Source organism: Poecilia formosa, unplaced genomic scaffold (assembly GCF_000485575.1).
Source record: "Poecilia formosa unplaced genomic scaffold, Poecilia_formosa-5.1.2 Scaffold130, whole genome shotgun sequence".
Lineage (NCBI taxonomy): Eukaryota > Metazoa > Chordata > Actinopteri > Cyprinodontiformes > Poeciliidae > Poecilia > Poecilia formosa.
In genome coordinates this window covers 537,684-564,654 of record NW_006800069.1, presented here as the reverse complement: position 1 = coordinate 564,654, position 26,971 = coordinate 537,684, and the positions used below count along the sequence as shown (strand labels likewise).

The following is a 26,971-nucleotide window of genomic DNA, read 5'->3' as shown; positions in this document are numbered from 1 at the left end:
AAGGCCAAACATCCACACCTGAAAAAAGACCGACGTGTCCCGTTTGCTGAGCGTCACCTGGAGAGAAGGTGTCTGATAACGACAGAAAATGGAGAAGCTCTTTCATCCTCAAAAACACTTTCTCCCCCCACACACACAACTTTATTTTGACAGGCTGTCACCAGACTGTGGTACACCACAAATACCCAGGAGTTACATATCAAACATGTCTGCCTTGGTGGAACAGAAGAAAGTAACAGGTTGTGATGCTGCTTCTGCAGTCTGTCAAATATAAACACATATAAACCTGAGCATTAAGTGTGTGAGCAACATTCAAGGATTGGAACGGATTCTAATGTTACATTTAGGAATTGGTCATTTTATTGCACGGATACGATTTGAGCCAGGAGTCTGCAACCTTTAGAAACCAAAGAGCTGTTTTTGCCCTCAGTCCAACAAAATAAAACTTATTTAGAGTCACAAAGGTGTAAGCTTTTGTGAAAAGGCAACTTGAATATCTACTATGGGGAATTTGTGGTCATTTTTAAAGACATTTACAAAAATAGGATTGATACTTTTTTATGGGATGCAAACAAACAAAAAAACACGTAATTTCCAAAGTAATGATGGAAAAAAGTAAATATTACTGATACTTGTATCATTCTTTTGCGGACTTTTAATGCAATGTTTATTCCAAACCTGCTGAAATCTGCATTTGTTATGTCTATATTTTAAAAAAGTTGCTGTTTCTACACTTTTGTAGCTAAATGAAGAGCCATTGTGGAAGGTTTCCTACTAGCATCACCATGTATTTAGGTCTCATTGGCTCCGAAGACGTGTGTTGAGGGCGGTAGTTAATTTATGCATCATAAATAGAAAAGATTTTCTGTTGCAGGACAAAAACACTGTCATCATTAAAAAGGAAATGTGCTTTTCAGACAGAACAGGGTAAAACATGACAGAGTTTTAACTAATAATTAACTGATCTAAAATATAAATAAACCACTCCAAAAATACATAGAACAATGAGCTTTCACAGACAAAACATTTAGGACAATTAAAAAATGCTTTGTAAGAAAAGCCTTTAAGACAGAAGAGAGAAAAGTCTCACAACTGCTGATGTGCTTTTAACAATGGTCTTTCTGAAAAGAATGCTGCCTCATTTTGTCTCAAAACTCTTTCCCAACACTGCAGCCACAAGAAAATGCTTTTGAAGTTACTGAAGTCAATCTTAAATTGGTCTTTAAAAACATACTATCCCCTGTTTGTTATATAAAAAAAAAAAAAAAGACAAGACTTGGAGGAAAAGCAAAAATGTCAGAAAACTTCTCCAATAGAGTTTTCCAAAAAAACACCAGAGTTAGGGAAACTTCTAAATGTTATAAAGGGGAAGACTTGAAATCGTCGCTCCATGGTATTAGTGGGTCTGCATCAGTCACTGGTTCTGGGTCTGGGCTTGGTGGAGGAGCACCCGGCGCAGCCATTGAGTTCCTTCTCCTTGGCGCTGTAGTCGAAACGAGGCAGAACGATGACTCCGCCGTCGGACTCGCTTCGGGTGGCGTCACTTGACGCTTTCTCCTCCTCTGCAGACATGATCGCTTTAACCAAACACGTCATGGCATTGTCGATGTTGGTGTCGTCCTGGAGACAGAGGTTAAAGGTCAAGAAAAGGATGATGAAAACAGAGGAGCCATACTCAGCGAAGAATAAGTATTTGTACCCCTACTGTATATTTTGGCTTTTGTGTTTTGTCAAATTTAAATATTCTAAGAAGGAAGTTATTGTTTTCTTTATTAAATTGCTAGCTATAGAGTCGCTGAAATGTGACGTCATGTGCACAAGATCCAGAAAAAAGTTGCTCTCAGACGATGAGACAATATAGATTTTAGGTGTCAAGTTGTTGACATAATGAGCTAAATCTTAAATGTATGCTTATGTATTAAAAGGTGAGCAGTGTTTTGCTATTAATTATCAACACTATCACTACTTGAAAACAAGGTCCAAGTATATCACATTTCATCAGACAGTAAAAAGTTTTAATTAAAAAAAATAGCAAGGGAGAAGTCAAGCAGTTATGCTAGCTTGACTTTGACAACATTAGCATGTAGATGTGCTGCAGAATTTTGGCTCAGTTAAAAAAAATAAGGCCATCCACTCAACCAACGTATTTAAGAATCGCTCTGCTCCTTGGTTACATATCTAAATAGATTGGGAAGTCGTAAACCTGTTAGCTACAGAAATGTGCCACCAAATCATCAACAAAGGTGAGGCAACTCAATGCTGAGTTCATTTTTGAGACTCTTAGTTCTGCTTTGTGGTCAAAAACCAGCTAGTTTTAGTTGAAATGTAGTTTGCCTAATTTCCCTATTTAGTGTCTACTGTTCTGTTTTTCAGAATCCGATAACAACCTCTTTAAAATCCAGCTGTGTGAATTTCAAATGATGCATGATGTGCTGCTATGTTATGTTTTCTAGCCAAGAGGAGATTGCTGATTTTGAATAATTTACTTTTTGTTTTTTTTACTGTGAGCTTCTTATGCATGTAAAAGAAAGTTCCAAAAATGTTTTCAGCGTTAAGACAACACTTCAGTCACACAGGGAAGCTGAAGTAAGAGAGTGTTTTGGAAACTAATGCTTAAAAGTGGTTGGTTCAAACCAAAAGGCTATGAAATGAAGTGCTGTTAATGTAGAGTCCCTCTTCAGAGACACGAAGTAGAGTAAATATTATGTCAGTATGATCAGCAGAGGAAAATAACAGCCCACCTTAGCGGATGTTTCAAACCAGCCAACAAAGCCGTGGTCCTGGGAGAAGTTCTCCAGCTTTGGAAGTTTGGGACACAGACCAAGTTGACGTTGGTCACACTTGTTGGCTAGCAGAACGGCTGGAACGGGCTTCCCATTGCTCAGAGTGACCTATCAGAACAGAGGAGACATGAAGTGAAAATGATAAAAAAAAAAAAGAAAAAAAAAAGAACATAACCGAGCCCTGGATCTTTAAAAGCTACCAATCAGTAAATGTAAGAGTCCACAAGGATCATGGATGTGATCCTGCTATCAAAAAGTCAGCAGCATTTAAAAAAATAATAATAATCTTGTTTCTGCTGCCCTCAAGTGGACAGGGTAAAATACTACAGGTTTAAGGCAGACAAGCTCTCAAATGTTTCTAACGTCATAAAGAGATGCAGTTGTTTTAAAAATGGCAATTTAAGGTGAAAAATTACTTATAACTATAAAAATGTTTGACTTCCTGTGAAGGTTTTTTCTTGACAAACTGAGTTGAAGTGAACAGCAAAGAGATTTTTGCAATTTAAACTTATTTGGTCAGCTTCAGGAGCTCTTTCCTTCGGCTTTTTCCTTGGGTGGTTTGTAAAACTTACTTTTGTGTCCAGGTCTTGTTTCCACTTGAGGACAGCCTGAAACGTGGCCAACCTGGTCATGTCGAAGACAACAAGGGCCCCCAATGCTTCTCTGTAGTACACACGGGTCATATTCCCATAGCGTTCTTGTCCTGTCAGGGAGAGACAGGGTTGACAAAAATCAGGGTCTGTTGGTGAAGATGTTCCACCAAACCAATGTATGATATCAATGTAATCAAAATCTATTGGCCTTTTATTGAGCCTTTTTTTTTTTCCCTCTTCTGCTATGGCTTAGTACATTGGTATAAAATTTGGACACTTGTTTCTGCTTTCCTTTAGTAGGGGCTCCTGCACTGACATTCAGCTCACCGGTCCTTGCCCTCCAAATTTAAAAGGTCAAGTTTTTATACATACATACATGCATACATGCATACATGCATGCATGCATGCATGCATACATACATACATACATACATACATACATACATGCATGCATACATACATACATACATACATACATACATACATACATACATACATACATACATACATACATACATACATACATACATGTCTGTCAAATAATCAGTTTATGTATGTTTAACTCTCCCCTCCTCTTGAATATACAATTTTTCTCCAGAAGTGCATTATGGCTGCATGGTGGGTGCAGATGGCAGAACTGTTGTGTCGAGGCATGAAAGTCCTGTGTTTGAATTACTGGTACACTCTAAGGTCTGCATGGAGTTTGCATGTTATCCCCGTACATTGATGGCTCGTCAACCTGGCCAAGTTGTAAAGGTTCAGGTTAAAATGTCTTATAGAGTCACCAGTTCTTATTTTTGAAGGCTTTATTGGCTCCAATGGCCTTTACTGGAGAGTGGTCAAACAAGAAAGTAGGCTGTGAGAGAAGAGAATGACATGCGGCAAAGATCATTGGGCAGATCGACAGCATCAAGAACCCCTGTTCAACCACAGCACCTATAAAGCTACGAGTTCTCACTGCAGTCTCCAGTCCGCCTTCTTAGCACTGGGAACGCCATCCCAGTCAGTGTGCCATTCTGCTGGTGTGATCCCAGTCCTCAATGGAAAACTGAAGATACGCATCAATCTTAACAGTCCCACAATGTCCAGAGTCTTCTCACTTCCCTACATCCTTACAGTTTCCAACAGGGTGCGTAATAAATACAATATATAGATCATCTCTGGCTTTTCAATGTCACCAATGAAAGTAAGAGACCATTGCAGGTTGTTTATTTAGAAACAAACTTGGTCCGTAACCCCAAAACAGAGGGTTAACAGAGGGGACATTTTTTCATTTAGCATCAAATCTCTTCACAACAAATGCCTGTTGTGGTGGTAGAGGGGAGGAGTTAAGAAGAAAATCTATCCTGAACCAGAATCCTGGAGAGTTTTGGTTAAGTGGCTCAACTTTCCATGTTGTGTTTCCTCTTGTAGATTTTTCTAACAAGACAGACAAGAGGAACGGTCTTCATACTTCACTGATGTGAAATGAGGTCAAAGGCTCATTGCTACTTCCCATTTCTTTTTCCTTGTTGTTAATTCATAACCAAATTCACAACATGAATTTCTGAGCTGTCAAACTGTTTACTAGAAGCTTCTTAAGGCCAGCATTCATATAGTTAACACTCTAAGAGCCAAGGAAGTAGCTCTGTTATTGTATCTAGAGATAATGGGATGTTTTTTTTTTTGCTCTGTTCATGAACATCACTTTTGAATTACTGCCCCTTTTGGCTTTGGTGAAGCTATGTTTAAGTGTGGTTAAAGTTTTTTCTCTAGAACAGGAAGTGCTTCTACTGTTTTTCACACCACTGACTTATCATAAATACAAACAGTGAAAAAAACTGTCAGACCTACTTATAGAATGATGCATGCATCACTGTTAAATGCTACACACACCACACACACACACACGCATGCACACGCCACACATACACACACGCACACACACACACAATGCATAAATAAGTCTTTGTCCAAGTTACTAACTTCCTCCACATGATCTTAATACAGAGGTGAATCAGCAAAAGATACACATGCACACACACACCTACACACACACACACACACACACACACACACACACACACACACTTGACAATTATACACACACACTTTACACATGACTAGACTGTGTCTGACAGCAGCTATACAGAGCTCCAGCTATACAGAGCTGCTGTCAGAAAACAGTTTTAACTGGTTTAAACTGTTTTCAGTCTTTGTGCTAAGCTAACATGCTAGCAGAAACAAAACCATCAATAATGTGAAGCATTAATCAGCAGTGTTCACTTCAGTGAGAACATTGAACAATGCTGTTTTATTTTTTTATTTTTATTTTTTTTTTTTACCTAAAAACTTCAGCTTAGCACCTCAACCAGATAGCTGCTAAGTTCCTATGAGGGATGCACCAAAATGAAAATATGACACAGTATCGACATACGATGTTATGAGTTACTGTATATGAGTTATTGCTGTTATAGTCAATAACCCATATATACACATTTCTCTGTCCTTTTCACACAGAGAAAAAAAAATATTGCATTGCTGACATTAGCTGCCTTCCCATTGATCACATAAATACACAATTTGACATTTGGAATATAAATTTGCTTAATGGAAACAACGCAACTTTGAAAAAAACTTTTCAATAAAAACTTTTGGCGCTAAGATAAAGTGGTTTTTGTGACCGTATAGAAATTGGTTTATTTCTCTAAACTGCTATGGAAAGATGATTCTCATGATCAATAACCGGATGTTGCAACTGGAGCAAACGACAAAGAAGATGACGACAGGAAGTAGTTAGAGGATGGTGGCATGGTATGTTTTATAATGACTTACCGCGTAAACAAACTTATTCACGTGATGCAACAATCAACTACTACAGAGCACACAGCTGCACTAGCTCGTCACTGCCGGTACAAAGTCTTCTTGTGTCACCTCAACTAAACATCTTCATGCAAACGAGAGCTCCTATCTGCTAGGACCTGACTCAGCAGCCAAGCCAACAGGATATGCATGTAGCTCAGTGAGAGCATGTTAATGAGTGAGGGAAGACCGTTGTGAGGACAGCAGTGACACAGTTCCCAACAGTGTAATTGGCTGCAGGAGGAGGAGGCATGCTGGATTCATTATCGGAACAGGGGAGGCTTTTAACGCCATGTACATTTGCAGAAATGGCGGCTCACCGCATGTTCGTGGTGCTAATTTGTCACATAATGTCTCATCACTGTTGGATGTGTCAGCAAGATTGAAATAAGGGTGAGAATACAGTTAGAGCAATATGATTACTAGGTGTTAAAGGTGGAGCACTGCATATTTTCTATGCTCATAAGATCATTTAATCGCACAATCAAGCAACTATCTAATCTTTTGGTGTTATAAAAACACTGTATAACTCAAACATGACTTAAAAGAAACTTGACTTCACAACTTCATACCTTGAAATCGGTGTCCGTCTCTTTAAGAAGCTCCTGTTCTTTCCAACACTCTGCCTTCACCACGTCATCACAACAATGCTCCTCCATGATGTTGTTTACAACCATTCGTAGGAGTGTTGGGCGATACTCTTGTTAAGGCAGATATATTGTGCTTTATATAACTTTAGATATATTGTGTCTTTAGTTGGACTCCGAAATTCTTTTATGTTTTTATTTAAAAAAAAAAAATACCTGGGTGGGCTGTGTTGGCACAGGGGTTAAGCACAACCCTTAGTCCTCAACACAGCTGTCGCAGGTTCGATTCCTGGCCTTGGCAACCTTTGCTGCATGTCTTCTCCCTTCTCTCATTACCCACTTTTCTGTCAATTAACTATCAAATAAAGGCCACTAGAGCCAAAAAAATATTTAAAAAAAAACAAAAAAAAACTTAATATTAGAACTCATCAAATGCTTCAATGGACATTGCAATGAAAGAATCACCAGAGATATAGGGGACCGCAGGATGATAAATGACATCCAGTTTAAGAAGATGGTTTCTGGAGGCAGATTATATCATTGTAATCTGGAACTATCAGCCTCTCACTCCACATTTATTGAACAGGGTAAAGATAGCCACAATAAGTTCTGTTTAATGTTTTCAAAAGGTCATACAGGAGAAAATAATTATGTGAAAGAAAGCAGTATGGTCACATAATACCTAACCTGAAGTTTTTGGCTAACACACAATACACGCTGAAGCATAGGTACTTTTCTTTTTTTATTGATGGATAGAGCTAAATTCAGGGTAATCCAGGAATAAATCTGCATCAGATGCTGCAAAAGCCTTAATTTCAGTGGAAGATCACCTTCAAGAAAAACAAGGAATGGGTTTAAATTTTAGTGTCTGGGAGTACACCATGTATAGATTGCCAGATCATCGACTCAGGTGAAAACCGGTCCCTTGTATTACGCTTTGCACAATACATAATACCTCTGTAATTTAGAGCAGGTACAGAGGGCCTGCTCTCAGCTGTTGAGAAATGATTGCTTCATAGTGGCATGGACTCTGTTTACGTTTCAAATGTTGCTCATCGCTAACATCTGTCCGTGACGTATGTAATGCGCCAGTTCGACGCAATGAAGCTTACAGGAAATAGCTCCACTGCAAAGAGAGAAGTGCCGAGCACAATTCTAAGACAGGAAGAGGTTGTGAAGTTATCGTTCCTTCTGTTTGCTGATTGGCTCGGTAGAAAATCTATCAGAGGGAATCCAAGTCAATGTGAGAAAGCCCAGACTGAGCTGTAAGTGAGATTTGAATAGAGAGGAATTGCACAGGAAGGGAATGGTGCAGCAGGGACATACTGGATGAACAGCCATGCACACTCACACTGAAACCTACAGGCAATCTAAAACTAAGATTTTTAGTTTTTTGGGGAAAATAACTCTATGCAAAAAGACTGGTTGAGGTCTGAACACGGGTTCTTCAAGGCAACACTGCAAAAGACTTGCAGCTGTAATATTTTACTGACACTTCACAAATATGTAAGTATTGGCCTAGAGACTAATTAATATAAATATGCATCTAGCCATTTGCCAAATTCCAAAATAATTACAGTGATTTTATGTGTTTTTCAGCATATCTGAGCAGAAACGTATAGAAGAGTAGAAGAATGGGGCAGTTGACCAGAAAATGTAATAACCTGCCATTCCATTAAACATAAAAAATTGCACAAATTTAAATTACCAAAATAAATGTGCTCAATGGAAACACATTTAAAACAACAAAAAACACATTCTTTTATAAAAAAAAGTTTTCATACCAGGATGAGGTGTTTTTTTCCAGCCATTTCGAAATACGTGTATTTGGCAAAACTGTAGTAGAAACACATTTTTAAACACACGAGTCACGTGATCAATACCCGGATGTTACTACTGGCGAAAACCACGAAGATGACGGCAGGAAGTGGTTGGAGGCTGATGGTTTTGTTGTTGTTGTTTTTTCAGACAATATTCAGCTTCTTCGGCCAGAACTCTCACAGAACCGCACGGTTTATAAAAAGTTGTGTGTCGAATATTTTGAATCCATAGCTCTTTTGTAAAATGGCTGACTAGTAGCCGCTCTCAAAGGGCTTTTGCTCCAAAGCCGATGTCTCCTTTGAGGGGTACGATTATATCCATGATTGAATCATGAATGTAATCATGTAGCTGTTAACATCCCTGTCATGACTTTTTAAATAACTTATCGAGTGAACAACCTTATGTAATTTTAATTTAATTTCTTATTTAACGGAAACACCGCAATTGCGAAATTATTAGCAGAATATTGAGTAAAAAAAAAAATTGCACACACTTGTCCTGAAACAGTCTGTTCATGTTCCATCACGCTGCCTTATTTGACATATGGATCATATTGGTAAACAACTCGCAAAGTTTCAATATGCTCTTCTCTTAGTTTCCTCTCTCAAAGTCAAGAAAAGCCACGATAACAGATTATTTCCAGCTCATAAACAGTGTTTGCGGTATCCGTCCTGATAATGTCTGAACGTTACGTCAACACTATTGAGCGTTCAACGACCAGGAGGAGAAACCGCAGCTGTTCCTTCAGGCTTATCAGCCGTTATAATCAGGGTAAACTTTTTTTTTCTTTTTATATACTCACCAGCGATGTCCCACAGCTGCAGCCGCACCACCGTTTTGTGATCCCAGTTGAGCACTTTGAGGGCAAAGTCCACCCCGATGGTGGCCCGGTAGTGCTGGGAGAACACCTGGTGGACGTACCGCTTTATGATGGACGTCTTACCCACACCCAGGTCGCCGATGACCAACACCTTCAGCAGGCGCTCCTGCTGCATCGCGAGAGGGACGGGATGGGGTGATGAGTCCAATTAGAGATCCCGGCGCGAGACGATCTGAAGTCATGCATTCACTGATTATCCACTAATATTTGGGCTAGAGAAGATCACCCACCCTTTAGATAAATGGAAATAAAGTATGAATATTTAAAGTTGCTATAGCGGCATTCTTGTTCCTGTAGACGCAGAAATAATTCGCAAAGGAACAATTTTTGAGTCTTCAGAGTTGTTGTTTTTGTCCCGTTCAGTTCCTTTAAAACGTCCCAAGAAGTTAAAAGACTTCAGCCTGACTCACGTAGCACAGAGTTCGCGCCTCTGAGACAAGAAACGACCAGGAGAGAGGAGTTGTTGTGCGTCGTCAGGCCTGCGGTCAGTGAACGCTGCGCCTGCAGCTCGGTCCGCCGTTCGGCTCCGCACAGAGGGGAGGACGCTGCGGTGACAGCCCCGGCTGTCAGCGCTCTGCGCGGGGACAGCCACGCCTCCCGCCCGCGCGCTCTCAGATACAGCTGCAGATATTTACATACACTTTACAAAAAGACATGTAACCATTTTTTTTTTTTATTGAATTTTTGAGTAAAAATCTGATCAAACATGTCCTGTTTTGGTCAGTTAGCGCTAAGAAAGTAATTTATATTTGTTAAATGTCCAAATGAGAAAACGAGAGAGAACTTTTCAAATATTTCTACTGACTTTCTAATAAATTAAGAGGGTTACACAAACACTTTGTATATCTTTAAGCAGTTTGGAACAATAAGAACATAGCTTTACAAAGTTCTAATAGGTTGAATAGTATTTAACTTTTATAATAATCATGTCTTTTACATATTTGTTAAAATTACCATGACTAGCTCTGTCATGTTAAATAATTTTGCTGGATGACAAATTGTCCCCGAAGTTATTGCGATAAACGATAATATTGTTGTTTTGAGACAATTTACATGTAATATTATGGTAATGGTGTAACAATAATGCAAGAACACGTTCTCAAAGATCAATAAACTTTAAATTCTAAGGAACATTTTACACTGTAATAAATACATTTTATGTTTACAAAATAAATAATCAAAACAATGCAAACAAAAAAAATAAGTTAAAGGTGGGACACGTCAGGCCTTCCAGATGGACAGCAAGTCTGCGCTTATCACAAAAACAGTTACAATGTGGCTAAAGGTCAAAGTCAAAGTTTCAGAGTGGCCATTGCAAAGTCCACATCTCAGGCTCAGAGAAATTTTTTGGGCAAAGTTTAAATAGGTTCCTAAAGCAAACTGGACCCAGTTACACCAGTTCTGTCAGGAGGAATGGGCCAAAATTCCAACAAACTATTGTGAGAAGCTTGTGGAAGGAAATCCAAAACTTGAGGCTGATGTTTCCGTCTATACATGTAGAGTTCGGAAGTTTCTAGAAAGTTACAAATAATTATCTAAATAAGCTCTCGTTTCTCTTTGTTCTGGTACTAAGCACATAGAGATGATTTTGTAAATCTTGGTAGGGTTTAGACTGATGTACTGTCTTTTTATACACTGTATGTGGATACCAGGTTTCAACTGCACAAGTGTGAAATCGTTTTGTCGAAAGGTGTTAAGCCTATATCCTGTTTAACAGCATAATCACACCTAGGATGATGTAAAATGACAACATGAGGGCCTTCAAGGCAGCAGCTGAAGTTTCCTGTTTTTCACACAAACATGTTAAGACAATCTGTCTGTAGAGCACCATTCGTGAACAAGCTAAGTGCTATTGTATTTTATGTAATGTATATATCTAAATATCCACTAAAATGAGCAAAGGCTAAAATTCAAATTTAAAATGCACGAGAACTGAAAATGTGATTATATTTGAAGTTGAAGTACACGGTCATGTTTTCATTCCTGATTTGATGGTGTCAAAAGTTTCTGCACATCTCAGGTTGTTAACTCCCTTTGGTGCCCCCACATGTTCAGTTTTGGTATTACAAGCATTCTGGATAAATTACAGATGCCTAACAAATTAGTATCTTAAAGAGACCTGCATAGAGACCGCTACAGTAATTTAAACTACTGAAAAAAAATGAATGCACCAGTTCTGGTTATGTCTTTAAGATGTTAGTAGGTTGATTTATTAATAAACACGTGGCTGGACATACTGATTCCTAACCTGTTTAGGGCTATGACTTTGTCTTTTCTTTATTAAATTGAGAAAAAATATAACGCATTGTATCATTGTTACACAGTAACTTTGTTCACATAGAGGCTGTAATCATTTGATTATGTAATTTAAAAGTGTCTCAGTGGAATAGGCACAGAGATGTTCTAGTTTTCTACTATCTAAACTGGGGGAGCATAAACACACTGAATATAGCTGGCCCGTTAATAGAGCTTAAATATCTGCTAAATTACTGACACTTAGCCTAATCACAAAAACTTAATTTGCTCTTCTGCACAATGACTTGTTGGTGTCATTTAAATGATCTACTGATCAATTGGGAAAGTTAAAGATATTTTAGCTTGTTCACGATATTTTAACTTTCCCAACTGAGGGAAGGGCTGCTGTTACCGCTCTATTATTTTAATTAAATTAAAACAGCTGATTTGTCTCTTCAAAAAGAAGAGGTGATTAAAGTCAGTCCTACAGCATCTCATTTATTGTTTTTCTTAACCAGATTGTCTCATTTCTATATTCTTTTATTTTCCTTGTTGTCTGTAGTGCTGTCTTTTCCTTTCTGAATCACAATGGCATCTGTCAACAAATTACATTAAAAGCATAAATGTGAATATTGTCATGTCTGTTAGCATTGATTTATTGTTTTTGCTGTTTGGACAAATTGTTTTTAGAAAAGCACTCACTGCCTTGCAAATGTCAAAAATGATTCAAGAACAGAGTTGAGCCGACTGGGAAAAACTGGAAAAAAAAAAAAAAAAAAGTGACAACAGTAAAGATTTGATTTGATGTTCAAAGAGATGTATCTTTCACAGTATTTTATTAAAAGAAAAAAACAAAAACTAAAAAGAATAATGAATGATATTTAATCAAACAAAATAAAAAACGTCTACAAACCCAACAACAAATAATAACCCCTTTTCAAATATCATAAAATCTAGTCAATGATAAAACAAGAATGACCTTGGCTGCTTTCAGTCAAACAGTCAATGTCCTGGATACCAAGGTAACCTGCAGAAATACTGAAAAAGCCTTCCACAAGCCTTTAAACTCAAGGTCCATTGAAATTTGTGATGAGTTTATTATTGTACTTCCATTTTTTATCAGTTAGCCTAAGAGCTACCTACTTACTTAACTACATAGCTAGCTAGGCAGATAGATCAGATATTTGTGGTTTGTGGTGCGGGAGAAGAAGAAACTACAATTCCCAGACCGTAGTGAGTGCGCAAGACCGGTGACTATTTCCGGAAGTGCTCATCAAGGAGTGAGCGTAAAGACCGTAGTGAGTGCGCAGCTCAATTCTTAAGTACAGCCGAGATGTTAAAAAACAAATGAAAAACAGATTTCAATTAATGAAAAACGGCCACAGAAACTATAATTGTTTTGTTTTTTTTTAAACCGAAAATGTTTTTAATCCTTTGGCCACATTGTCTTCTGATAGTGCGTTAACCTTTGTTTAGTATAAAAGTACAAACATGTGTACGTTTTCTTAGGTGCTTTGTAAGGAAACTTACAAAAGCTGTGTATTTCTAGGAGTAAATACATAACTCTATAATTCCAGGTCTACGTGAAGGTAAGCTGGGGGATTTTCCGCGAAAACGGGAAACTTTTCTACCCCCCTCTTCGTCTCCGCTCGGTTCTCGTTGCGCCCGTACGCGCTTCTTTACGGTAATGGTACTGATGCGGGATGAGTCAGGCTGTATGATGCTACTGCTGCTGCTGTGCTGCCGTCGCTCTCTGCTGCCATTTCATCTGCGCCGATTAGCTCCAAACACTCAGCAAACACAGAAGGGATTTTTCGGGATCCCCACCACCATCTCCCGCCCTCCTCTTCATCCTCTCAGCCCGCCCCCACCCCGCCGCCCCTCTCTCTCAGACGCTATTGACAACGGGGGGCTCAGTTTGAACCGGACTTCCGCAGGATCCGTGTGTTTTTCAAAGAAGCTGCACCTGCTGCTCTGGATGCGCTTCTGTCTCAGCTGTCCGGCGGGGGACCCTGACCGAAAGAAACGGAACAACTCCGGACTCCAGCGAACCAGTGTGTGTTTGTATTAATAATACTACTAATTCGGAGTCCACAGATTTTTTCTTTTGGGGCCTGAGCGTCGAACCAGTCCGACTTGTTGGTGCCATGGAGCTCTCATCGGCCTGGTCCTGAACAGCAACACCGGCCTAAAGCGGACCCACTTCCTGCTGCAAGTAGGGACAATTCTTCTTCTTCTTCTTTTTTTAATCAACAATGTATGTTTCTATTAATGAACTTAACTTAGTAGCTATATAGTTTTAGTACTTAGTTGCTCTAAAATGACTGAAATCAACATAATACATGTGCGATTTGTTGAGCAGCTCATTAAATATGCCCTCAAAGATCATTTTCTGTGCCTAGAGATAATTCTGGCAGGTTTCAGTAGAGTAGCCCGGTCAGCTCTGCAGTCCAGCTGTCCTTTATCTGCTCCTGTTGGAGATTTTGGAAGGCGTTTCTGGACCTCATCAGGAACAAGAGCTCTGAGGCCGTTCTATCCACCAGGGATTCCAGCTGCTAATGTTTGCACACTGACTGGGCCGTGCAACCCGACTCTGCTGGAGAGCAGGGCTGATGGGAGGCTTCATAAAGCTGGCCCTCTGCCCGCCTGGTGGCCTGATACAAATCAGATAGATTATGTGTCAAAATCAAAGGAGATTAGCTTTGAAAATTGAGGAAACTCACTTGATTTCATACAGAAAACACCTACACTGTGTTATAATAATTTCCTTTAAAAGGGATGGTGTGGTGCAAAAGCCACTTTTTAGAGCTTTACGACATGTTGTAATGTTATTCCCTCATCTAAAACATAACTGGAGTGTTGCCCTGATTTGATAAATCCTATCATCTCCCACACTCAGCTGCTTCAGACTAGCCAGTAGCAATTTGCAAACACCTGCTGCAACTGCGCATCTGCTGAGCTCATACAGGAGCTACTTCTTAAGTACTTATTAGAGGGTTAATAAAGGAGCGATGTGACGACTTCCTGAAGGCGGAGTATCAGAAAGAGCAGGTATTTCTTAAAGAGAAAGAGGCCCAATTTCATGGTGTTAATTCACAAAGTCACATTTCTTTTAACCCCCCCATGGTCTTAAGAGATGAAACGATATGGACACAAAAAGCTTTTTACTCGGTGCATAGTCCGGCAGAGTCCGAGTGGGCTTTTACAAGCTTTCTACTTTTTTGTGTGTGGTTTCGGGAACTGACGGTCTGACGGGACAACTTCCCACATACCTTCAAAAACGACCGCAGCATTTTTATAACAGCTGAAGGTAACGTAGTTACTTGATTGTGCTATGAAACAGCAGATGCCTGGAAAACACACAATACTGCCCCTTTAAGTAATACCCCTTTCTTCCATAAACTTCAACCTATTTTATTAGAATTTTATGCAGCAGACCGACACAAATCATTACAGAAATTGGGAGTAGAATGAAAATAATATGTGGTTTTCAGTTCTTTTTTATTTTACTTAGAAAGCAGATTTTGAACTCATTTTACTTTACAGTTATTGCCCACTTTCTGTTGGCATTGTGAATAAAATCCCATAAGAAAGCTCAAGAGTTATAAATACTTTTGGAAGACCCTGTAGATTTAGTTAATTATAGAAACCCTCCTTCTTTACAAGAGCAACTATAAAGTAAAAATAAAGTTCATAACGACTATGAAAAGAAGAAATTTCACTAGATATTATGTTTCTTTCTGCTTTTCTATGTCAGGACAGGAATAACACATTTCTTTCTCCCAAAGCAGATCATTGACTCAAAGTTCAGTTTGTCAGCAGCTCACATGAAGGTGAAAGTCTTCAGTTATTGATTGACCACATCAGAGATCATGACTTGTGATCAATAAGTGGCAGAAAAAGCCAAGAAACAATAAAATATGTTAGCCGTTTTCTGTAAAAATGGATATTTAGCAAAATCTAGAATCCAAACTTCCACCGTCTCTAACTTTGTCCCTTCAGAGCCACCATAGCTCCTGATTTAAGGTGTTAAAAACGCAACAGACTGTTCTCATGGGTTTCTGCCCACCATCTCATTCTCTGCCGCTACAATATTCAGCTGTTACCTCGTGATTTTAATGAAATCACACAGAAAAGGCGACATAAGTTACGGATGAATCACAGAGGAGGTGTGATAATGTAGACAAGCATCCATTTGATGAACAAATCGATCAGGTAATCAATAGAAAAGGAACGCTGTGGTTGTGTTTGTTGTCTGCTGTGACTTTTATCTGCAGTCTAGTCGCAGCGACTGCAGCCGTTTTGCACAAACAGCATCAGAAGTCTCCAAAAAGCAGTGAGAAGAGCGAGGCGCTGTGGTCTGTTGACAGCAATGTGATGAGAAAAACAACAGAATGCATCTGAAAGCTGTAAAGTTCCTGCTGCTGACATGTAATATCTATAAATTACTCTCTCATAAAACTCCAGCAGCCTATAAAATATTTTTTTCTACTAAGTAAATACATTTTTTTAATATATCATAACTCAGCAACACAGCAAACTTGTGCCCAATTGTCACATTAAGATTTTACATGAAAAAAAAATAATAATAATAATAATAATATTACTACTTTTTTTCTGGAACCATTTCGATTTTGTTGTGAATGCTAAGGCGAGTCAGCATGGCCACCAGTGACGGTAAATAAAAGGTTTTCCTTTAACGACGAATTGTTTCTCCCTCGTTAGCACATTTAGCAGGGCGTTCACGAGGATGATTGACAGCGCTAAAACCCTCCTCGTGGCTCTGATTGGTTGTTTTTGGTCGGGTGTGGTGCACATCTTTTCACAGATTATCTGTCTGCCGTGACATGGTGATAGTTGCATGCAGTGACTTCCAGGCAGTTCTGCTGTTGGGTTCTTATGAAATGTTCTAGCCAGAACTAGCTTTGTTCTGGTTCTTGCAGCTCTGGCAGGGAGAACGCAACACTCTGAGTATCTCCATCCAGCACATTAAACTGTTTATGTCTCTCCTGTCACTCCATAGTCATTTTGTTTCCCTCGAAATGCAGCGGTGGGTTTGTCAATGATTATGTAACCAAGAGTTACCAGCCGGTGAAGGAGGACACTGTTAGGAGTTCACTCCATCATACAACGGGACAACAACTCCGGAACTATTTTCACAGCTACTTCAAAACCACACATATATTTAGGCTTAAAGCATTCACATTCATAAAACAGGAGGTGTCACATTTGATGAGACGCACTTCATTTGGACAAGAAATATTTTGGTGCCACAAGATTTCATTTGTGGGGGGAAATAAAAGTAAATTGTAATTGGAAATCAGAATTAGCCGGTTATTTCTGATCAATATATAGCTATTTATTAGTGTTACTACTGAGAGTTTTTGGTGTTGCTGCCTTATAATCCCCAAAATTTCAGAAGCTAAGTCTGGGATTAGCATGACATACAGTTTGTCTTGTTTCAACAACAAACGGAGTGGAAATTAGAATTACGAATTGCTAACTCCAACCAGGTTATTAATCCAATAGCAACTCATTTCTCTTCATTTACGCAGAAATAAACAGTTACTATGGAAAAACTGGTGAAATTTGTTTTCAGAAGAATGTTTACAATGATGTCTGAAATGTTTATTACAACAAAAATGTGCATATTTTTTTTTCCAAATATTAATAATAATCAAAAATATGTATCTGCAATACATATTGAGGAGACATACATTTAATGTAAAATAGGCACTTAAACTTTTAAAGATTTTTTTTGGCTTAATTTTAAAAAAAATTCTGAAACTGCAATTTTGTGAAGATTGCATTTTGATGATTTTTTTTTTTTTTAAAGTCTCAACTGCATTTAATCTTTGCTACTACCAATCAATCCTGAATTGGAATATTCCACACTGCACAGAGATTCATTAAAATGCAAACTGAAATTTACTGTACTGTATTTGTCAAAGTTCAAAGAATACACTTTCTATACTTTAGGTTTGGCATTAAGACAGCCTTGGTTTACCAAAAGAAAGTTATTGTAACTTTTTGGATCATTTGCTTGTCTAACAGATTTATGTACAAGGCAAATGCCACATTAAATATTTTTTTAAAAACGAACAAAAATTGTTATACTTGCAAATTTAGCTGGAGTGGGTACCCCGTCTGTGTTTTGCCCTGGGCCCACATGTAGCTAGGACCACCTCTGCTGTCGTTATTTGATGCTGGTGTTGTAATAACAAACTGCGGAGTCAAACTGACTTAATAAGGATATTATTGAAACTTTTGTGTTTTCTACTCTAAAAATAATTCAAAGATTCCTGTCAACTAAACTAATAGACACCATATAACAAATGACCCCTCCTCATATTGCTCCCGCCTTGCTTTAGTCAAACGGCCTAACGGGGGGAAATACGCTTTTGTCTCTCACTCAAGCTCGCGCCGACGCACGCGCACCTCGGGCGCTCCACACCTCAGCAGACCGCAGCGGCAGCAGCGCGCGGAGCGACGCAGTCAGTCGTCATGGAGGCCATATGGCTCTACCAGTTCCGCCTCATCGTCATCGGGGACTCCACGGTGGGCAAGTCGTGTCTGATCCGGCGGTTCACGGAGGGTCGCTTCGCCCAGGTGTCCGACCCCACCGTGGGCGTGGACTTCTTCTCCCGGCTGGTGGAGATCGAGCCCGGGAAGCGGATCAAGCTGCAGATCTGGGACACCGCGGGGCAGGAGCGCTTCAGGTGAGGGGAGGAGACCGGCTGGCAGGCGGCTGGACGCGCTTAGCAGATGATGTGAGGTCCTGCTGTTTCTTTGTAATCCTCTGCGCTCTATATGGAGTGGACTGTAATCACGTGAGGGCTTATTTGTCAGCTTTTTTTCTTTAAAGTTACCGGTGGCAAAAAGTGTGTTTAATAAAATTGGCGACATTTTGTTTTGTCGAGACAAAAGGGGGATGTATTTAGGTAATTTTTTGAGAATATTAATAAAAGAATGTGCGAACGAACACTTCTGCATTTTTACAATAAAATACAGAAGCTGTCAGAGCTGAATGTCCCGTTTTAAAAACGTTTTGCTTGTTCATCACTCTGATTCGTCCCAACTTCCAAACCATCTAACATGTTTGTGCTTTTCTTCTCTGAAAATATTCTAATGAACACAAGTTATAGAATAAGCTCCTTCACAGGCAAAAATACATAAAAAATAATTGCCCCCCCAAAAAGTAACTATGCAAAGTCTATATGTGGTGAAATTACACTTAATTGTGATATGAGCTTATGATTTCTCTGGAAACTTAAAGAGTGCAAAATAGAACATTCTCACCCAAGTAAGGCTAAAATTAGATGCTTGATTTCCTTATTAAAATTGTTTTGTTCATGAATCTGCAGATGTGTAGGTGAAGGTCAGTAGGATGTGTCGTGTTTTAGGTTTTCTGGATGGAACGAGTAAAATACGTCCAGACTGCCTGACCAGACCGAACCCAAACCTCACGAGAGCCAGACTTCCAGAGAAAGAACTGTGGGAAAAGTAGCAGAGTCACATTCAATGAGCACATGACTTTCTCACTACAGGGAAGAAAGAGGAACCCAAGGTCCAATTTAAATACTGATTTATCTAGAAACCGAAACTGCCATCTGTTGTGTAACATTTCATCATGCCGGTTTGGATTGAAGAGGAATGCAGAGCAGCAGTTTGAACAGGCGAACATTCTTTCAAGGACAAATCTTTGACCTTTGACCTGTCTGTAAAGTGAAATTTGTTTTAATTGACAGTGAGACATTTGAAAAAAGAACATTCGGGTTGTACAGAGTTACAAGCATGCATTAAGAGATACATATACATTTATATAAGCACAGCTGAAGTTATAGCTTTTAGATTTATTGCAGTAAGCAACAAATCAGTTAATTGCAAAACGATAATCTGCCCTTGCGTGATTTATCGTTTCCTCTTTTTTCTCTCTTTCTAACAAAAACTGGATAACAAAAGTCTTCAGTCTGGTGCTTTGGTCTCAACTAGCCCCTTTTTTTGAAGGCCAATTTTGTTTACAGAGTTCATAATTCATGAATTATTACGTCATTATTTGAAAATGGTTTCAAATCAACAGTATTATCGTTTATCGCGATAACTTCCAGAACAATGTATCGTCCAGCAAAACTTCATGTTACTGTCACAAAAAAATTGTTTTGATACTCAATGTCAACAAAACCCATGCATATATCTAATATCTTGAAATTATTCAGGACAAGTGCAATAGAAGACCAATGTGTTGGCAGAGAGTGCTGAGGACGCATGAAGATATAATATTTTAATATTTTATAGTAACATGACATTATAAAGGTGTCTCTACCGAGGTTCTTTAGACATCAAACAAAATTTCATGCCCCTGACTTCATTTGCAGAAATTTATTTTAAGCTGTTACTTTTCTACCTTCCTGTATGAACTAGCTGTGCCACATTTCAAATGCTACACCTTTTGTTTTATATTAATTTGTTTGGTTTTACTTTCTGAAATACTGCCCTATTAAAACACGAACAAGATTTGAAAACCGTGAAAAAACGAAACTAATATTCTTTTCTCTCTGTTTTATTCCCTCTGTGATTTTCTACATGACAGCAATTTTGTTTTCTAAACTTCCAAGGTCGATTTTTAAATCTGTTTACTTCCATTGATTCATAGCTGGTCATTTCTATCATCATCGATAACGACAGGACAGGACAGAACCTGCAGAGTATAAGTCACTGCACAGACGCAGCAGCATGTTAGAAAGGCTGAAATACGTCTTCACACTCATCACTGAGCTCATCCTGGTGACGAAGAGGATGGCTGTCACCTGCCTTTACCCTGAGCGTTTCCATGTCAACAGCCCTAAGAGACCAGACGAGCGTTTTTCCATGATGCCTTTCAACTATTACTTAAAATGAAACGCACGTTTTGAACTGCGACGTCCTCGCACCGCGATACATGAACAGAGTTGTGGTTTAATTTGATTCTGCATGGCCATCTGCTGACATATATCTGCAACAACTCCTGTAAACATGTAAATAATTCACAACTAAGCTTCAGAATCTGACTGTTTCCTGAATCTGATTTCCTAAGTTTGTGTCCTACAATGTTCATTCCCGACGGTTTACTTTAAATTCCTAACAGTGATCTTTGTGTCGGTTTATATTGGACCTCATGAAATTCTGGCTCAGTTTTGAAATGCTACAACAAAATGGCTTCAGGCTGTTATTCCCACCGTTCGCAGGTGATGTTGGGATTTTGTTGCACAGCTGAATTTGCCAATTTTTTCCTTCACATTCCCCTCTTCTGTTCTCAGAGACGCAGATCTTTTAGTCATTGCTGTTTCATCTGCATCTTTCCTGCTTCCATAAATATACCTGTATAAATTAAGCATGCATGTGTCAAATCAAGTGACTCACTTGACAAGTCGGGCTTTTTTCCCCACCTACCCCTTCCTTCTTAATGTATTCTCCCAATTGACTAATCCTCACTTCTTGCTTTTTTCTCTCAATCTCAAGCCTATAAATGGCGTTCCTAAGATAGATTTCATAAAGTATGACGGAAAATAAAAGGAATCAGGAGAAATTAGTGTTCGTGTCCCTGGAGGGCCGTTGGATTCTGCTGAAACTGAGCAGCTCTGTCCCAATTTGCTCTGCAGTTACTAAGGATGTTTTCACACCCGATAGGCCGGTAGACGTGGTTCAGATGGGGATTAAAATTTACAATATCTGTTGCATTTTCAGTTGCTGCGGTTTGCTTTCACAATGCACTGCATCAAATGATCCAAACTAATTGAAAAACCTGTTCACCTCCTAGCCTGTGGGGGCGCTGCACCAAGAATTATTGAAGGAAACAACAGGAAAACCTCTGAAATGTACGACTGTGTGTAAAACACACAGTTTTGTTTACCATGACACCAATGAAACATGGAATTTTTAAAAACTTACCTTTACTGGACTTATGACAGAGTGAGAATTCAATAAAAGTACTGAGGTACAAAAGCGATAAACCCAAAAAGTCAGACCTACATGCCAAGAATCAAACGCATTGAAAGCATCTGTTTCTTTCTGCTGCGTAGGTCCATCACCAGAGCTTATTACCGTAACTCTGTGGGCGGGCTCCTCCTCTTCGACATCACCAACCGCCGCTCCTTCCAGAACGTCCACGACTGGCTGGAGGAGGCGCGCAGCCACGTCCAGCCGCACAGTATCGTCTTCCTGCTGGTGGGCCACAAGTGTGACCTCGAGGCGCAGCGCCAGGTAAGAAACAGGAAACAATCCAAAACTGGCTTCTTATAAAGATAGGTTGAGAGAAAAAAAAAGAATTGTGATGGGAAATATTTTGTTTTTGTAAAGGTTGATCAGTCCGGATTGCAATGAGAGATGAGTTTTTTTTTTGTTTTTTTAATTCCTGTAACTTAGAGATCCAATCTAAAGTCTTAATAAATATTTCCACGTATTTTACTTTTGATTTATTTATTGTGAATTACTTTTTCTTCTGTCAGTTAATGTGGTTCTGGAAAAGAGACATAAGCAGATTGTTTACGTCTCAATTCCTGAAGTGATGCTGCTTACTGGAGATGATGTTCAGAAACATGATCTGTGCAGAATCTCACGTTTCAGTTCAACACATAACTCAGCAATTGATAACGCGTTATTTCACGTGTCTCAGCTTTTTTTTTTTTTTTTTTTTTTTTTGACACCAGAAGAAGAAACAAATATTTGCAAAAACATATTTAAAAATTTTTTCAATCTCACAGGTGACCCGGCAAGAAGCGGAGAAGCTGGCCGGTGCGTACGGCATGCGCTACATCGAGACGTCGGCGCGCGACGCCATCAACGTGGAGCACGCCTTCACCGAGCTGACCAGGGAGATCTTCGCCTTGGTGCGGTCCGGCGACATCACCATCCAGGAGGGCTGGGAGGGCGTGAAGAGCGGCTTCGTGCCCAACGTGGTTCACTCGTCAGAGGAAGTGACCAAGAGCGACCGCCGCTGCCTCTGTTGATCTGGGTGAACGGAGGATTCGAAAAGGGAGTGGACGCCGAGCGGAGCCGCCGATGACGGACTTAACTGTCGGCCGTCCAGACGGAGGAACTGTACTTCCTTCAGACTGAATACGGATTTGGACGGGTTGGGAAACTCGGTGAACATGCCGGTTCTCAGTGTCGACGAACATCATAACAACAAGCGGAGGATTTGGAGGGATGGATCCGTCTCTGTACATGTTTTTTGTTCTCAGAGGGAAAAGGGTCAGAGTTGTTTCGACTGGACTGCTTTCCCAGAACGTCTCGCAAAAGGCCTTAGAAACCGGATCTGTTCAGATGACTATCGTTTTGATTTCTGCCATTACCTCCTTTCCATTAAACACCTCTCAATATGCAATTTTATGATCACATTAACAAGAGATCACATCTTTCTTTACTCGTTTCTCCTAAAGCACCATATAGCGTCGTTTGGTCATGTCCTAAGCATTAAAGTTGTTTCTCCTTCGCCGACATGTTTCACATTCCAGAAATCAATAGAGGAGTCCTGGAGGTCTTTAAAAATCTCGGACCTGTCGCTTTACTACTTTACAAAAGTATTTATACCACTTAAACATTTTTTTAAACTTATTTTCAACCTTGCAACTACTAAGTTCAATCTATTTAATTTGAGTTTTTGTGGTAGTCCAACATAAAGTGGGACAAACGTGAAGTGGAAAGTAGATGGTACACAGTTTTCATAGAGGGTTCGCACATCCTTAAGGTCTTAAATTCATGTATCTAAAATTAAGGCCTTGAAATGTCTTAAAGTCATTAAAAAATGTAAGTTGACCTTAATCAATTTTGTCGAGGCAGGACTATTTAATCTGGCATATGCTACTAGATATATGCTCACAGATATCTTCATGGTAGCGGTTGAAGCTAGCACTAATTAGCTGGTAATGTACTTGTTAGCTAGCTAGGTTTTTTCATCTATCATGAGAAATTAACTGCCAGTTGTCTGGATAATGTTCGTCTTCACCACTGACTCACTTCTGTTGCTAACCAACATGATGCTATTTACATTTTGTTCAAAAAATCTTGGCCTTACTTCTATATAAAATATGTAATGTCATTTTGTAAATTTCTGTCATGATACAAGTTTTAAATTTTAGTCATATTGTCCTTAATTCGGTCTTAAAATGACTTAAATTTGAGTTGGTGAAGCATGCAGAAACCCTGTTTCAAATCTGATTCGCTTTCATCTCTTTGCTCTCTGCTAAGTAGTCCAGTTTAAAGTTCACCACAAGCCATGTAGGGAATACAACAAACATGTGGAAGAAAATCTGCTAAAGACATAGGCCCAGTCAAAGTCCTGACCTAAATAAAAAAAAATAAATCAGTGTCAAGACATAAAGATTGATGATTCAAGACTTTCTCCATCCAATCTTTCGGAACTTGAACTAATTTGCAAAGAAGAATGGGCAACCATTTCAATTACAGATGCCCAACGCTGGTAGAGACATAATGCAAGAACAAAAGGTGGTTTTATAAATCGGTAAGTTTCTAATGAGAAGGGAACAGGAAAGAGGCCAACCCAACTCCTCTTTCCACTGAGCCACGGTTGCTCTCAAGGTGTCCTGAGGCTCTTCACAGTCATGCGCTACGTTGTGTTGGTCCGTCACATAAAATCAAACTAAAATACACGATCCTTTTTGGTTGTAATGTTACAAAATGTGGAGAAAAAAAAAATAGTGGGCAATAAATACTTTTGCAAGATTTAAGACCTCCAGCGAACTCAATGACATTGACCTGGTCGCATTAACCATCTGTGTAAAAGTCACGCAATAACACGACACCTCCCTGCTGTTCGCAACGGACTCCAACTGCACGAAGACAAAGTGTACAGCTGAACTCATGAAGGTGGAGCTGTGGACACGTCGAACTTCATGTCCGCCTGTTTTATTGAACACACCAGGTGGATTTGTTGAACTCTCTTGGAGTCTGTTTGGAGCAGGAAAGCACCTTAATAGTCAAGTCTGTCTACACAGGGAAAGCCTTATTTGGTATACTTCAGTTCTCCAAGGCCAAACCGACAGAGACGGACTAATCACATCAACGGACACTTGACGAATGGACTCCATGGCAACACTACGTAACCAACAATGCACGCTAAGGAAAGAAGGAAAATCACCCCAAAGAAAGCCGACCTACGAGATTCAGTTCTGTTCGGTACGAGTTGCTCATGTTGCTTTGATCTGTGAAAATGCAGTGTCATATATGAGTTTATTATCGCTTAAGTTCAACCCTGCAGTTTTATCTCACCACCATGATGGCTTCGCTATGACATTACATGTGAGGCGCACAATATAGAGAAGACTTAAACTGCTTCAAATTCGGTTTTTCAAACCTTATCTTTACCTAAATTTGATGATTACATTTCAAGATGCATTCCAACCCCTGACATGAAAATTAAAGAAATAATGCTTATATAATGTGGACATTTTTTTCTCTTATTTTCTTGCCATCTCCTAGTTTTAGTTGTGCAACATGACAGAATGAACACAAAGAAAAAAAAACCTTCAAACTGCTGTTTTAAGCTACTATATCTGAAAAGACAGATGGTAGAAACTAGTTTTTAGCTCCATACTTTCTCATCATAGTGCATATGTAGGAAGCCATAGATCATTTAAAACATGGTATAGTCATTTTACACGTAGCTCTTTCCATGTCATTTTATTTCATAGACTCATGAAAAAAAAAACCTTAATGATTCTGTTTTCTTTGCCTGTGATTGGCTGTAGTTAAGGATATCCGTTCATAGATGCAATTGCTTTCAAACTTGGAACTTGAACCCTGATTAGTTGGGTTTGGTGTGAATGATTGTCTTCAATGCTAAGAGTCAATTTTAGCAAAAGTTATCTATAAAACCCACATGACGCGGGTCAAAAAAGAAAATATAATTAAAACCTGAAATGATTCATTGTGGAAATCAAGTAATCTAAGATTTCAGAATCAACTTTTTTTTACTTGGTGTGTGGGGGGCGAGAAGAATCTTTCCAATTCAGGCAAAATTAATATTCAAGGCAAATAAAATAAAATAGGCAGCCCTCTTGCTTTAAAACCTATTTTAAAAATCATATATAGAAATCATGTTTTAAAAAAGCAAGTAGAACCAAAATTTCCTATTGCCTTTATCTTTTTTTAAATTTTTTTTTACCAGATCTTATAAGTGCTGAAGTCTGTTTCTACATTTCAAGTGAAAAATATTTTGAAATTCTCAACTGGATGCCATCCACTGCCATCTATTTAGGAGAACCATCCACCATCTGGAAAGAAAGGGGCGATAAGCACAGTCACCTCCAGTAAAACACAAATGCAAATCTGTGTGTGAACCAAGCAACCACTAAATGGCTAAAGCTGCCAACCAGGAAGTAGCTTCTTTACAGGAAGTGCACTCAGCAGCTGACTGTCTGGAGGACTGGAAACTGTTCATAGTGATGAATCTCAGCATCAGAAGGTCATGGGATGCTGCTGCTATTATAAGACGCCACTCTGGCAGAACTCTACCCGTGTCAGTGTTAACATCTGAAGATTTGTTGGAACCGAAAACAAAAAAAGAAAAACACTTTCATATGAACACAAGTACATTTCATTGACCAGGCAGAGGCACTTTGAATAAAACGGCTAATTGGTTGAAAAGCTCTTTCTAGTGGAGAGACAGAGTGATTTCTGGGAACTCTGCCAGGATTTTTGGTGGTGTTGGGTTTCAGCAAGCCTGCACACACACACATATGCACACGCACGGACATTACTCTGTTTATTCAAAATAACATTTATGTTAGTTACTTAGGGGAAACGTGGTGAATGTTATCAAAAGCTCAGAAAACTTAAAAATTATCTCTGCTTGTATGAGTTATAAATGGAAGCTAATGCTAAAATGCTAATTTCAATCAGACACACCCACAATGTGTCAATGACAATTTACAAACTTTTCCTTTTCTATACTTTCCACTTGATAAGAGTAAAAAAAAAAAAAACAAACATCAAGAGGAAATGGAATTGCTGTGCAAGACTTAAAAATAAGAGTATAAATAAATGTCCAACTACTTGAAGTCTTAACCAAAACTTTAACTCGGATGCTAAAGTTTATTCAATTGAAAATTTACAAAACAGGCACTGTTTTGTTCCATAGGTTTTAAGCGTTTTAAAACCTATGGAAAAATTCACTGAAGGAAAGCGTGCTAAACATTTTAGCAAAATCGCTAAACTTAAAAATGAGCTACGCTA

The 26,971-nt window shown here is 39.0% G+C and overlaps 2 protein-coding genes across 2 annotated transcripts; one reads left to right on the top strand and one right to left on the bottom strand.

Moving 5' to 3' along the window:
- Window positions 1-100: 100 nt before the first annotated feature.
- Window positions 101-10,038, bottom strand: LOC103144640 (ras-related protein Rab-38). Its single transcript, XM_007561714.2, has 4 exons — window positions 9,428-10,038; window positions 3,356-3,486; window positions 2,742-2,891; window positions 101-1,620 (listed from the first exon to the last, which is right to left on the bottom strand). The coding sequence occupies exons 1-4, from the start codon at window positions 9,618-9,620 to the stop codon at window positions 1,411-1,413; spliced, it is 684 nt and encodes a 227-aa protein (XP_007561776.1). The 5' UTR covers window positions 9,621-10,038; the 3' UTR covers window positions 101-1,410.
- Window positions 10,039-13,429: 3,391 nt separating this feature from the next.
- rab39bb (RAB39B, member RAS oncogene family b) lies at window positions 13,430-25,171 on the top strand. Its single transcript, XM_007561716.2, has 4 exons — window positions 13,430-13,955; window positions 18,158-18,459; window positions 21,799-21,979; window positions 22,480-25,171. Exons 2-4 carry the CDS (start codon window positions 18,245-18,247, stop codon window positions 22,723-22,725), a joined length of 642 nt encoding a protein of 213 aa, XP_007561778.1. The 5' UTR covers window positions 13,430-13,955; window positions 18,158-18,244; the 3' UTR covers window positions 22,726-25,171.
- The last annotated feature ends 1,800 nt before the right edge of the window (window positions 25,172-26,971 follow it).

Coding starts and splice junctions, on each gene's coding strand:
- LOC103144640 (XM_007561714.2), bottom strand. CDS start 9,620: ATGCAGCAGGAGCGCCTGCTGAAGGTGTTGGTCATCGGCGACCTGGGT. Junction 3,487..9,427: donor GCAGCTGTGGGACATCGCTG/GTGAGTATATAA, acceptor TCTCCCTGACAG/GACAAGAACGCTATGGGAAT. Junction 1,621..2,741: donor GGTTTGAAACATCCGCTAAG/GTGGGCTGTTAT, acceptor CTCTGTCTCCAG/GACGACACCAACATCGACAA.
- rab39bb (XM_007561716.2), top strand. CDS start 18,245: ATGGAGGCCATATGGCTCTACCAGTTCCGCCTCATCGTCATCGGGGAC. Junction 18,460..21,798: donor GCGGGGCAGGAGCGCTTCAG/GTGAGGGGAGGA, acceptor TCTGCTGCGTAG/GTCCATCACCAGAGCTTATT. Junction 21,980..22,479: donor ACCTCGAGGCGCAGCGCCAG/GTAAGAAACAGG, acceptor TCAATCTCACAG/GTGACCCGGCAAGAAGCGGA.